This window comes from Fulmarus glacialis, unplaced genomic scaffold (assembly GCF_000690835.1).
Source record: "Fulmarus glacialis isolate BGI_N327 unplaced genomic scaffold, ASM69083v1 scaffold32110, whole genome shotgun sequence".
Classification (NCBI taxonomy): Eukaryota; Metazoa; Chordata; class Aves; order Procellariiformes; family Procellariidae; genus Fulmarus; species Fulmarus glacialis.
In genome coordinates, this window is record NW_009187628.1 from 1 (window position 1) to 12,972 (window position 12,972).

At 51.7% G+C, this 12,972-nt stretch overlaps 2 protein-coding genes across 2 annotated transcripts; one reads left to right on the forward strand and one right to left on the reverse strand.

Moving 5' to 3' along the window:
• Positions 1-687: 687 nt before the first annotated feature.
• SRPR (signal recognition particle receptor (docking protein)) lies at positions 688-4,736 on the forward strand (the record flags this gene model as incomplete). The annotated part of the gene is made up of 12 exons (XM_009575812.1): positions 688-851; positions 958-1,118; positions 1,253-1,406; positions 1,907-2,060; positions 2,408-2,514; positions 2,717-2,835; positions 3,147-3,233; positions 3,325-3,497; positions 3,588-3,801; positions 3,874-4,037; positions 4,165-4,263; positions 4,608-4,736. Coding segments are annotated over 12 exons (1,725 nt in total), but the record flags the coding sequence as incomplete, so codon positions are not given.
• A 523-nt stretch (positions 4,737-5,259) lies between these two features.
• On the reverse strand, positions 5,260-12,215 carry FAM118B (family with sequence similarity 118, member B). Its single transcript, XM_009575800.1, is given in 8 exon segments — positions 5,260-5,362; positions 5,364-5,397; positions 6,327-6,386; positions 7,047-7,332; positions 7,709-7,837; positions 9,138-9,365; positions 9,751-10,003; positions 12,140-12,215. Coding segments are annotated over 8 exon segments (1,164 nt in total). The 5' UTR covers positions 12,211-12,215.
• Between the last annotated feature and the right edge of the window lie 757 nt (positions 12,216-12,972).

Here is a 12,972-nt window from a genome sequence, read left to right on the forward strand (position 1 = left end):
GCTCCTCTGGCTCTGGGATTTCGGGGGGTGAGGAGGTACGATGTGGGTCTGGAGGGGTCCTGGGCAGTCGAGCGGCGATCCCGGCGCGGCCAGGCTCCCCGCTCCTGCGCGCTCTCTCCCGGGGGAGCTCGGTGGACTTGGTGGGTGAAGGTGGGTGTCTCTTGGTCACGCACCGCTGAGGTAGCAGTAGGGTTAACGCTCGTTAAACCTCATATAGAAGCTGTACAGGCTGCTACATCCTAATAAAACTTTTTACTTTGACCAGATCTGTTTAAAAAAAGCCAGAAATGTATCATCCCCTTTATTTTAGAAAATATTTTAACGCTTTTCCTTTCAATCTCCCCTTATCTCTATAAATCCACACAACCTTCGTTGTGTACCTAACGATAAGCAACAGGCTTTCTGGTCTTTCACTACGTGTCTTTGTTGCCGTGAAACAGTCAACCCATTTCTATTGGTCTTGCATTTTAAAGCAAAGCTCTGGACTGTGCCATTTTTTTTGCCTTTTTTTTTTTTTTTTTGAAATCATATTAAAAGGTCGGGAGATCAGATTAGAAAACGTAGGCTGAAGCCGGCCGAAATTAAAGAACTCCGTATGAAACGGAGAGGTTTTCACTTCCTTGCCAGCTAGATGCTGCAATTAAATGAGCTGAAAGAGCAACGTTTTTTCGCTGTGCTGCTTTGCAGGTGGGGTTTCAGAAGATCCTGACTCTAACCTACGTCGACAAGTTGATAGATGACGTTCATAAGGAGTTCAGAGACAAGTACCGCAATGAGTTCCAGCAGAAAGGCACCCTGGGCCTCCTAAACGGCACCTTTGATTTTAAAGATGACTTCATGCGCCTCCTCCGGTAGCAGAGCCTGATTTTTCTCTCAAGTTTCCATTTAGAGCAGAGATAGACAGGGGGGGTGAGGGGGCAGAGCTGAAATTCAGGCTAACGGGTCGCCTCCCCGCAGGGATGCAGAGGAGAGCAGTAAAGTCCGAGCTCCCACGGTAATGAAGACGTTTGAGCAGTCTCTCAAGTCCCAGAAGACTGTCAAGTGTATGATAGAAACCCGAGGGGAGAAACCAAAGGAGAAAGTCAAGAACAAGAAGAACAAAGGTTCCAAAAAAGAGGGTGAGTTGATAGGAAAGATATATGGGGCGGGGAAAATAAATATTCCAGAGCCCTGTGTCCCAGCCTGCACTTTCCCAGTCCTCTCGTAGCACCCAAACGCTGGTCTGAGCTCGTGTCGGGGCTCTTTCCGTCAGGAACTGAAGCTGTCGCAGCTCCCGGTAAAGCGTCCGCGGGTGACAAGCAGCCCTCCGCAGCCGGCGAGAGGGAGGAACTGACCAAGGATGAAATCCTGCAAAAGAACCGTGAGGAATTCTTCAAGAGACACATGAAGGCAGGGGAGAAGTCCAGGTGGGTAATGAGGACATGGTCAGTCTGCTTCAAATCAGCTCTTCCTGGTGTTCCTTGGCTATGGCTCAGCCTCTCCTTCCTTCGGTGACCCCCAGAAGTCAGATCTTGCTTTTCTGGACCTTATTTCCCTTTTCCTTATTTCCCTGCTTGCTGGAAAGAGCGGGAAGGGGCATGCTCAGGGTCCTGGAGGGGTACTAGAGCCTGATCCGTTCCCTGGGAGACCTGGAGTTGTGTGCCTGGGAGAGGTCCAGATCTCTTTTTAGTGAGGTTTTCCTGCTGTGAGCAAAGGGCAGCGGTGCATCAATGCCTGGCTCGAGGTAAAGCGGTCTGATACAGGGTTAAAGTTCAGATAAATAAACTCTGAGACTGAATCAGGCAGGTTTAGCCTTAATTTCTGCCTTTTTGGGTAATCCGGGCTTTTAATTTTCACACCTTCTAAGGAGGCGATTGTTGCTGCTTCACTGCCCCGAACAAAATGTGTTTCTGGTCTTTTATTTCAGCAAATCTCCAAAGCCCGAGGCACAGAAGGAGAAGGGGAAGAAGCCCCGAGTGTGGGATCTGGGGAACTCTAATGCCAAAGTACTCGATTACAGTAACTCTGCTACCAACGGAAGCGCGGAGGCTTGTCCCGTGGAGGAATTTGACCCTGATACAGTAAGGAAAAGTCAGGTCACTCCGTCTGCTTTAGCGTGCTCTTCTGGGATCGGCTGGGCGTGGCAAACCCAGTCTGGTCTCCACGGCTGGCTGAGAAAGTATTAAAAACCGGGATTGCAGCGCCCAGCCCGTAAAGCTGCTGCCTAAAGGATATTTTCTCCAGCCGCGGCAGCTGCGGACGGCGCTAGATGGGGTCAAAACACTGAGCCCTGGCGGCAAAGATCCCTGCAGAGCTGCCTCTGCTGCTAACGATAACTCACTGCTGCCAGCGGCAGCGATAGCCGGCCGGGGGAGATGACGGTAAGCGGTTGCCGATTTTTCAGGGTGCGTCTTTTCCCCCCTCGCAGGCCCTGGGGGATCGAAATCGGGAGCCCGGCCGCCTCTACGACCTTGAGTACGAGAGCGATGATGAAGCTGAAGAGGAGAAGGTTATTCAGAACCCTTCGAAACCCAGGTAGAGGCTCCTGCAGCCCCCGCTTGTCACACGCTTCTTGATTTCTCTCCCGTAACTCCTCTTCCAGTCTAACCAGTAATGCAGTGGGGACAAACTGGTGTGTTTGTCAGCTGCATGGTGGGCTTCTTCTTGCATCTGGCCGTGGCGTGCCCTATGCGACTTGCTCCTCGAACCTAAAGGTAACTCCTCCGCTTCTCCGCAGCGCGAAGAAGGGTGGCCTGGGGGGCATGTTTGGCATGCTGAAAGGCCTGGTGGGCTCCAAGAGCTTGACGAGAGAGGACATGGACCCCGTACTGGAGAAGATGAAGGATCACTTGATCGGTACGTCTGGATCCGCTGTGAGCGGGTTAGTTCGAGGTGGTTCCCTGTGCTCCATTGGGTGGGCCCCAGTGTGGGGTAGCACCCGCGGTTTGGGACATTCTTGCCCACGGTTTGGGACGCTCTTGCCCACAGGAACCGTGGTGGGTTCCTGTCTCGCCTTTAGGGAGCCCTCAACAGCACATCAAAAGGGGGGCAACGGTCTAGCCTGGTGGGGATCCTGCACACTGACTCCATCCTTCCCTTGACGCTGACGTCCGGCGTGTGTAACCTTCTCAGCAGCGCTAACTCCCCTCTCTATCTCTTTCTCGAAGCAAAAAACGTGGCAGCTGAGATTGCAGTGCAGCTCTGTGAATCGGTGGCTAAGAAACTGGAAGGGAAGGTGATGGGAACATTCACCAGTAAGTGGCCGTGTGGCCTCCTGCTTGTGGTTTGGGGCTCAGGAGCGTTCCCCAGGCGTGACAGGTTCTCTTTCCATCTCCTCCTTCCCAGCGGTGACCTCGACGGTGAAGCAGGCCCTGCAGGAGGCTCTCGTGCAGATCCTGCAGCCCCAGCGCCGCGTGGATGTCCTCCGCGATGTCATGGATGCCCAGCGCCATCGCCGACCCTACGTGGTCACTTTCTGTGGCGTCAACGGTGTCGGGAAGTCCACCAACCTGGCCAAGGTAGGACACGATCCTCCTGGCTCTCTGGGACCAGTGCTGAGGTCGGACTGTGGCCGCTAACGGGCTTTTTTTGATCTGTTGCCACTACAGATCTCGTTCTGGCTCATCGAGAACGGTTTCAGCGTCCTCATCGCCGCCTGCGACACCTTCCGCGCGGGAGCGGTGGAGCAGCTCCGTACCCACACCCGTCGCCTCAACGCCCTGCACCCTCCGGAGAGCCACGGCGGGCGGACCATGGTGCAGCTCTACGAGAAGGGCTACGGCAAGGACGCCGCGGGGATTGCCATGGAGGCCATCTCTTACGGTAGGTGGAAAATGGCGGGAGACGCTGTTTCGGGCGAGCGTCCTGCTTAACGCTGCCTCCCCGTCTCCCCAGCTCGGAACCAGGGCTTTGACGTGGTCCTGGTGGACACGGCGGGCCGCATGCAGGACAACGCTCCCTTGATGACGGCGCTGGCCAAACTCATCGCCGTCAACGCTCCCGACCTGGTCCTGTTCGTTGGGGAAGCGCTGGTGGGAAATGAGGCTGTGGATCAGCTGGTGAGCGTCGAGTCTTTGTTTCCTGAAAGATCGAGGGGGAAAATAAACCCGCTTCTGTAGGTTTTATCGGAGATTTGGACAGCGGCAGCACCACAAATGCGTTTCTCTGCTCTATTCCCTTCCTCAGGTCAAGTTCAACAAGGCCCTGGCTGATCACTCCATGGCCCAGACGCCGCGGCTCATCGACGGGATCGTCCTCACCAAATTCGATACCATCGATGACAAGGTAAGGAGGCCGTCGAGACGGCTCCGCGCGGAGCTTCCCGCTGGTGACAGGAGGGGGAGAGACAGGAATTGTCAAACACGGGGCACTTTCACGCTGTCCTGGACACCGTCCCCTGCCTTCCTCCTGCATTTAAGCCATTTAAACAAAATTTAGCAGTCTGATTTCCGCACGTGTGGAAAACGGGGCTGTGAGGTCTCTTGGTTTATACGTGTTACCGCAGTGGGGCGTATAGGGACCATACAGAGAAGTTCACGGAGGCTGAATATTTGACGAGCTCTTTGGTGCGTTCCCCCGAGGAGGTAGCGCTGGATTTGCAGGCTAAGGGTGCTTGTTGTCCTCGGCAGGTCGGCGCCGCCATCTCCATGACCTACATCACGAGCAAGCCCATCGTTTTCGTTGGTACCGGACAAACTTACTGTGATCTGCGAAGCCTTAACGCCAAGGCCGTGGTCGCAGCGCTCATGAAGGCCTAAAAGCCACCAAATCGCTGTTTGCAGATGTCCGAGAAGAACATGCTTTACCCCGTTACCGACTAGTCTTTCCCGTGTAGTGCAGAACAGAATGAAGGGATACCGGCGCAAGGGATGCTTTTTTGGGATAAAACCCCTTTTATCCATCAAAAACCCTTGCCCTGGGTTCCTTCATTCTGTTTTAAGTGACGCAGGCTCCCTCCCGGGGAGGCTGAATCCAGAGCTTTGTATTGTTCGTGCTGCACGGGGAGGGGGGGCAGCGCAAGGACCTGCTGTGCTTTTTTGGGGGGTTTGAAGGTGTTTTTTTGAGCTGCTTGTGATTTTTAGACCAGCTTAGGGAGGACACAGGAGTGACTTTGGTCAGGGGCGAGCAGGATAGCCGCTGCTCAGCGGCAGTGTTAGAAGATCTGGATGTTAACGTCGCTGCTCGTGGCAGCTCTACCGAAGCAGATAAACCAAAAATGGTGACAGCCTGCGCTGGGCTGGAGGGAGATGCTAAATTGCCTTAAGGTCCCCGTTTCTGTCGTCACCGGGACGCCGGAGCAGGGTACCCGGACACCGTGTATTTGGGCAGGAGCCGGAGAGCTGCGGCAGCTTGGTCTGATAGCGCTACTCGTGGCCGAAGGAAGGCCTGTCTCCTGCCTGCTGGCCTCAGCGTTATTTGCTAGTAAAAAGGAAAAAGAAAAATTAATACTGGAAGATAATGGTGGCTGCTTGCTGCTTTCCTGCACCCTTTCTCCCCCCTTCGAGTGCCTCTTGATCCCGGTCTGAAGTGCTACACTGAATAATACAAAACTCTCTTACGATGTCTTGTAGCTCTGTATCGCAGATGTGCTATAGTGCAATAAATTGAATGCTGTCTGCTGAGAGACATAATTTATATAAAATAAACTTCATAATTTGTTCTCTGTGTATAAATAAATTGCTGCTAGCCAGGACGTATTTTCTCCTCGGGGCCGGGGGGGACACGACACACTCCTGCCTCTGTGAGGTGTTTGAAAGGGCGTGTAAATCACACACCAGCCAAAAGTTAAGTGAACAGGCCTTTAATACAAGCTTCAACATACAAAATACTGTACAGTATAAAGACAGGACTAGAAAACTAGAGCTTCAAGTAAAAAAAAAAAACTGCTCAAGTTTCTTTTGTTTTTAATGGAAAGTACAGAATACAAAAGCACTAAGTATGAAATTAGAGGAGGCCGCAGCTCCCTCGGGGAGACCGCGCTCCCCAGGCGCGCGCGCAGCCTCAATAAAAAGACAATTACTACGTTAAACCAGGCGTCCGTCCGAGGAGGCTCTGCCCCGGCCTCTCTTCCGTGCCTGAACCGTCCCGCTCGGCGCGTCTGGGTGGCAGCTGGACAGCCGTGGGCTTCGCTCCTCCCCTAGACTGGCCTTAAACCGCACGGGCCTCCCGGCTCTGGCTTAGGCCCGTCCTAGGGAGTCCCCCGCCGCGGCACGGGTCCTGGGGCGAGGCCGACGCTCAAGTGCTGCATCCTGCGGGAAAGGAAAGGCTCTTCAAAGCCTGCGAGATGCCGCTGGAGTCGCGGCGGGGCTAGAAAGGGCGAAGCCTCCCTCCGCTCGGGGGGGTCTTACCTTTTATCTCGGCGTGGGCAGCGGCAGAGCCGTTCAGCCGCTGTCCCTCCTTAGGCACGCCTAGGAGAGAGCAGAGAGCAACGACCGGGTGGAACGGCAACCCCCCGGGTGACTGCGCGGGCACGGGGAGCCCCCGCGCGAACCGCAAACGCTCTGAGCGATGCAGGCGGCGTGCTGCCTGCTGTGCACCTGCGCTAGTTTCCGGGCTTTCCTGGCCGGGTTTTACCCTCGGAATGCATGCCAGCAAGGCTCTGGCTAGCAAACTCACTTCTTTTCCCCATTTTTATGATTTATTAGCAAGATCTCTTGTATGTTAAAGCATTAGCTCAGTCCAAGTCGCATGAAGGTCAGCGACACCAAACAGCAAGACTGAAATGCCCCTTCCTTTCACTAGAAGGGAATAAATGACTGCAGCTGCGCATGAAAAATAACGTTTGGATGTGTGGGAAGCAGCAGAGCTGTTCAAACTATAAGAACATACCGTGATTTTATAAAAGTAAACCCAAATCCAGCTACATTTGCAGACAATTTTTTTGGGGCAAAAAAAAAAAGCTTGAGGAGTAATGCAGCATACAGAACAGGGGCTATTAACACTGCCTACACCCCAAAGTCCACGGTGACAATCAAGAACCGCATTGCGTGTGACAGGATCCCCGAGTTAAGTGCGGAGACGGTGGACGTGCGCAGCCAGCCATCCCACACAGCCCGTAATCCCTGTACCTGTTCGACCCCGCATGGCGATCTCGCTCGTCAGCCTCTCAAAGTACTCCGGCAAGTCTGCGTATTCATCTCCATAGGAAATCACTTTAATCCCTTTGTCCAGCATGTTCTCACGGAGCTTCTTAAATTCATCCACGTCTCCCCTCCGTACGAGCATGAAGTGCTCCAGGTCTGACTTGTGCTTCACAGCCTCTAAAAACAGGGCCTGAAACGTGGTGTCATCAACAGTCCAACCACAGCCCAAGAACAGGAATGACTTATTTTCATACAGCTTCTGAATCTCTCGCTTTAAAAAAGGGAAAGATGTTCTTAGTCAAGGCAAGTCTTATCTTCACAAGGCGCAAGAGAGCATCTGCCTCATCACTGATGAGATGCTTCGGGAGCGTCATCATTCAATCACCCTCAACACAAACGCGGAGAGGCGTTTTTGCAGGTTAGCGGGCTGGAGAATCCATCCCTCGTCTTCTATTTCACAAAATTAAGGACTCTCCCACCACCCTTAAAGAAGCTCCTTAAAGAAGCCCAGTCTTTAAAATCAGCTGAGCCCATGGCCGGTTAACATATGGGCCTGCCAGGAGCTCACACGGGAAGCGGGATATGTATATAGAGAACGTATGGGACCCCAAAGTACGCCCCGCAGGGAGAAGGCAGGGCTGCCTCACCATGACCTCCGTGTTGCGCAGCACGTTCTGGTAGCCGGCCGGGTGGAGCACTATGCCGCTGGGGTTGGTGTAAACGCCGTGGATATGCAGGACGCTAAGCTTCCTCTTCTCTTGCGCCCACTCCAGCACCTGTGCAAAACAAACCCCTCCAGAAATGTTAGCGAGCGCATCACGTTAGCTTCCACGTCGCTGTTAAAAACACCACGTTGGGGAAGCGTTTCAAAGAGGCAGCTTCTTCCTCGCGTTCCATCTTATCTCCTCAAGAGGTCAGCAGTCCATCAGCCTCTACATCACGGCCCACGGCTACAGCCTGCGGCGCTTGTTTGGGTCAACGCTTCAGCTGAACGGCGAATGCGATGGGAAGAGACCGAATCAATACACCGGACTCGGCAGAAAAAGGGGAAAAACTCTATAAATATCATGTCAGCATGTTTCTCAAGCCTACAAAGTTTATCTCTTGGCCCCTCTAGGCTCTGAGAAGCTCTGAGGGAGCTCAACAGCTGACCTTCATTTCAGAAAGCCACTTCTGAGGCTCGCGGTTTACTCCTGCAGACCTTAGCTCGTTTAAGCTTGTAATAATTAGAATGCTTATTTGTAACACTGTAAGTACTTACAGCCATGCAGATTAAGAGGTCATGCAGGAAACATGAAGCACAGAAATGACTCAGAATGGAAAGAGACCGAGCACCGCACAGCATCTACACGTGGCGCGTGTTTAACAAGCAAACAGAAGGACAAGATGCTCCCCACCAGTAAAACCCGCGGTGGGAAGATGAGGCGGGCAGGTGGCGAAGAGCTCAGGGTTTCACAGTCTGATTTTCTGCCTGACTGGGGCAGAAGGAGGGAAGCTTGCGTGAAGCGAGCAGCAACGAATCTGACAGCACGGCAGAAGAAGCCGGCGCACGCAGAGTGACCCAGCAGGAGCCATCCAGCCATTTCAGAAAGAGGACACGGGGCAAGAGGGAAGCAGCCTCGAAGGCTGCAGCCCCGAGAACGCTCCGTCACAAAAAGCACTCCGCAGCACGTTGTAAAAATAGAAAGGTCAGCTTTGTGTCTCGCGCGGAGTTCCCCGTGTCAGTTAGAAACGACAACCCGAGCCTTATGTGGAAGCGAGGCTTGCGGTACTTCAGCAAGGCCAAGGCAGAAGTTTCAAGGACAGAGATCAAAGAAGTACCAGGCTTAAGGGCTCCTCCTGAGCAATGGATGTCAGCCAGCAAGCACAGCATTTCAGGAACGAGCATTCGTCTTCATTCCTCTGTTCACTGCCCCAAATGGTCAGAGCCTCTGCTTGGAGTTTGTCTAACACGGTTTTAATTACTATGAACAGTACAATCCCCTCATGCGGGCGTGAGGACACATCCCGCAGCCGCCACTGTCCTGCGCTGTCCCAGCTCAGCCCTGACATTTAAAAAAAATCATCATTGTTTACCTTCTTTTCATCAGTCAGGTCAAGAGACTCCAGATGCTTCCCCTGGTGTGCTGCATACAGTTCCAGCAGATTATCAAAGTTTGTGGTTAACACAAGTGCCCCGTTTTCCATTAAGTGAAGCACAGACTGAAGCAGCTGCTTCCCAGAATCTTCCATTTTAGATTCCAGGTCATCAAACACCTCGTATAAACAGTCTTTGAAAAAGGTTGAGCGAACATTGCTTGTGCGCTGAGAAGGGGAGACAGATTAAGATCAGAGCCTGGCTTCTTTTAACGCTTCATGCCAAACGACTTGATGAAAAACTACCCACATATTTCTCGAAGACCTCCGCAAAGCTATAGGTCCTTGCAGGGCAAACACAGAGCACTCACTGCACTGAGGTGGATACTCCCCCCCAGCATTCTCCGAGTGAAATACCCAAAAGCGGGCGTCTGTGGCAGAGTTACATCTCGGGAACCCGGCACAGTAACTGCCCTCGTGGTTCCTTGTAGATAGAGGAATCATTGGAGATGGGGGCACACTGGAGAAGCAAATTTGGCTATTTCCAAAAGCCAAATCCTATGCTGAGGGTGGGGTAACGAATATTTACATACAATGCTACAAGCACACTCACCGGAGACAGCTTCTGGATAAGGTCGTGGGCAACATGAACCAAGTTCTTGTCTTCGTGGAGACACTTTTGAAACCGTTTGCTCTCTTCATCTTCCAGGAGATCAAAGTCAATAGCAGCATCCAGGAGGGCCTGGATTAACCCCTTCCAAGACTTCAGCGCTGGGACCTGGGGAGCAACCGCCGCACTGATTCCTGTCCCGATCACCAAAACAAGTTCCCGAGGCTTCTTGGTTTTGAGGCTTGGCAACAGCTTCCTGCAAGAGGAGAAAGTAGCACAGCTGGTACCATCATAGATGGAAGGATGTCTCGGGTCGTGGAACACGCAGACCGAGGACAAGGGAGGTACCCTTTGCCTAAATTTTGAACCAATGTGTCCATTAGGGTCCTCCGATAAAGAGGATGAGAGAAGCTCAGTATCCCTTAAAGACAGCGCGCAGCTCCACCACAAATCAACACCACAAATGCCCACAATTACAAGGTACGTAATTACAACATGTTTGGCAATCGAGTCCGTTACCGAGACGGTTACTAGGGAAGTCAATACCACCCCGGAATACTTCTGAAGCAAAGCTAATCCAATTAAAATTTGGAATAAGGGAGGTCTTGTTAATAATAGTTACCTGGAAGCTAGCAGAAAGGCTGGAGACAGTGGAAAAGGTGTGGTGAGCAATATGGAATATGTTATTAATGGCTGTAGAGACACATACATAGTCTTTACGCACCGAGACAAAGCACGCATCGGACCTCCACGCGGGGACTAATCACAATCGTGACTGTGCCTGGTTTAAATAAGGCGCTAAACAGGGGCCTGAAGATGGCTGCCCCATTTATCCCAGCACAAAAGGAAGGAAGTGAAGGCTTCCTCCCAGCTCTGCCCTGCAGAGGACCTTCCCACCTCCAGCCCCTCTCCGCTGAGAAGACCCCTCAGCGGGACGTTGCTGTACCAGAAATCCCTTCCCTGTTACGCTTGCAACATAAGCGGGATGCTCGAGGCCAATGTTTTGGAAGCCCAGATGATAAAAAGAGTCTCATGAAAGAGCTGCGGGGCTATATTCTCCCTCCTCGTCCTCCCCTCTTCCTTATTTTCCTAGCTTTACACCTGCACAGCCCTTTTAAATTTGACATTTATTAAGTAGATGTGCTTCTCCCCATCATGCCTTGCCTGGTGTCAAGCTGCTTTTCTGAAGCAGGGGATCAGCTCCAGCTTCCCAGAGGATGGAAGCAGCAGCCCAGGGGGGCAGCTCATTTGGAAGGAATGTTTTTTATCTGCAAACACGTGATATTTAACGAAAAGGGGAAAGGAAGCTGACACCACACAGATGGAGCTTTGCCTTCCCTCCACTACTGCCTACGAAAACAGACAAGTTAACCCTTTTCTTGAGGAGGTCTTCACTGTTAGTGGTGATAAATGCGTTTTAATTTTGGAACTGCAAGCCTCGCCTGCAAAGAATAAGTTAGTATTCATGCTAATGAGCTAGTATAAAAACACAACCAGAAACCTAGGGACTGAAATCCAAAAAAATAACAAATACCCAAGTCTTAACGCCCTATGTGACAGCTCTGAAAGAGGCATTCTGTTCCCATGCTGATAAGTACACTTGCTTCTACCCTGATATCCTGAGCAAAGAAAAAATAATCTCCCAGCCTCTTTTCTGCTCATTCTACAGTCACTGGACCAACCTTGAGACCAGGGCTCCCACACAGAAATGATTTTCCAGCCCTCCGTAAGTCGTAAATAAATCAATTAGTGGAAGACAACTCCCTAGATGAATTAGCTGCTCGTTTGCAGATGGCGATGCCTTAATTTCTGAGCCCGTGCTATTGCAGCAGCCGCAGTAACCAACCTTGGGTGGAAAGAAGCGTGGGTATGCCCCAAGTTAGCATCATGCTCCGGTGCCCGCTTGCAGAACTGTGACACGACCTACTTATTAGTATGGGGAGCCTCCAGAGTGGAATTATTTAGCCTTTACATGCAGCAAAATCATACTAATTTCAGTAATTGCCTGTCCTCCCGGGAAGCGCCGTCCAACTCAAGTGAAGAAGCACGACTACCGCATCCGACGTGACCGTACGTGTGGACAGGACCTGAGCTAGGGTCAACACCGATCAAAACCACGCAGGCAGGACAGTAAAACAAGCTTTCTGTGCAACCATGCATCCCGGCTTAGGAGTTAAAAAAAACCAGCAACGAAGTACGTTCTGGGTGTTAAGGTCTTTGTTCCACACACCGCAGGAAAATACTAGTTACAGGGCACGGCTAGAGACAGCGCGCTTTTCTTGGATCAGCAACCGACTGCTTGGTGCCAAGTGTCATGCTCTTTAAAGAACAATGCAAGGTTATGGAAAAAGGTCTTATTAGAAGAAATTCACTGAGGTAGAATCGAATTTACCTGGGCTTTTTTGCAGGTGGCATTCCATCTTCCAACAATGTTTCTTTACCCAGGCTCACCGTAGAAGCCATCCAGTTTCTATAGTAGACAAATCACCACAAGCAAAGTCACTACATATATGCAATACGACGTGGAACAGACCACAGGTTTTTGTCGAGCCAGCTTTTCATGGGCGGATAAATACTGGGGTTTGTTATCTTTATGAGATCACCTTTGGGCCGAGAATTGCACTTTTTTGTTTCTGAACTTTGCCCTGCGGTTCTCATCCGCTTCCTTAACTTCCTTTACAACGAAGCTTGATAAAATCGTAGGGTTGTTTTGTACAAAACCGGGTTGCAATCGCCACTGGCAGACCAGTCTGCCAGACCCTTCATTTCTCCTTGGCCGTTCGTCTTTGCCCCAGAGCCCGTACCTCGGAGCAGGCGCTCCCCCCTTCCAAGGCGATGCCTGTTAGCAAACTTGCTGCTTGGGAAAACAGCGGGAGGGAAGAAAGACAAAAAGATTTTTGTTGGCTACAAAGAGCCACCGAGAGCGTTTCATTCTCCGGTGATGAGAGAAGGATCATCCAGCCCGCCATACGTCTGCAGGCGGTGGGACGTGACCTTAAAGCCCGCGGAAAGGAAGTTATATGTCTGAGAACTCTTTCAACCCACAACATGAAGGTCTGCCAGCACACGGTCCTCTCCCACTCTGCTTCTCCAAAACAAGACTATTAAAAGGGAAATAAAACAGACAGAACTGTTCACCCTTATCCATTTTTTTCTGATGAGAAATGAAGAGTCCAGCAAAAATTCTGGTAGGCCGGCTTTTGCCAAAAGGAAACGCTGTGCAAG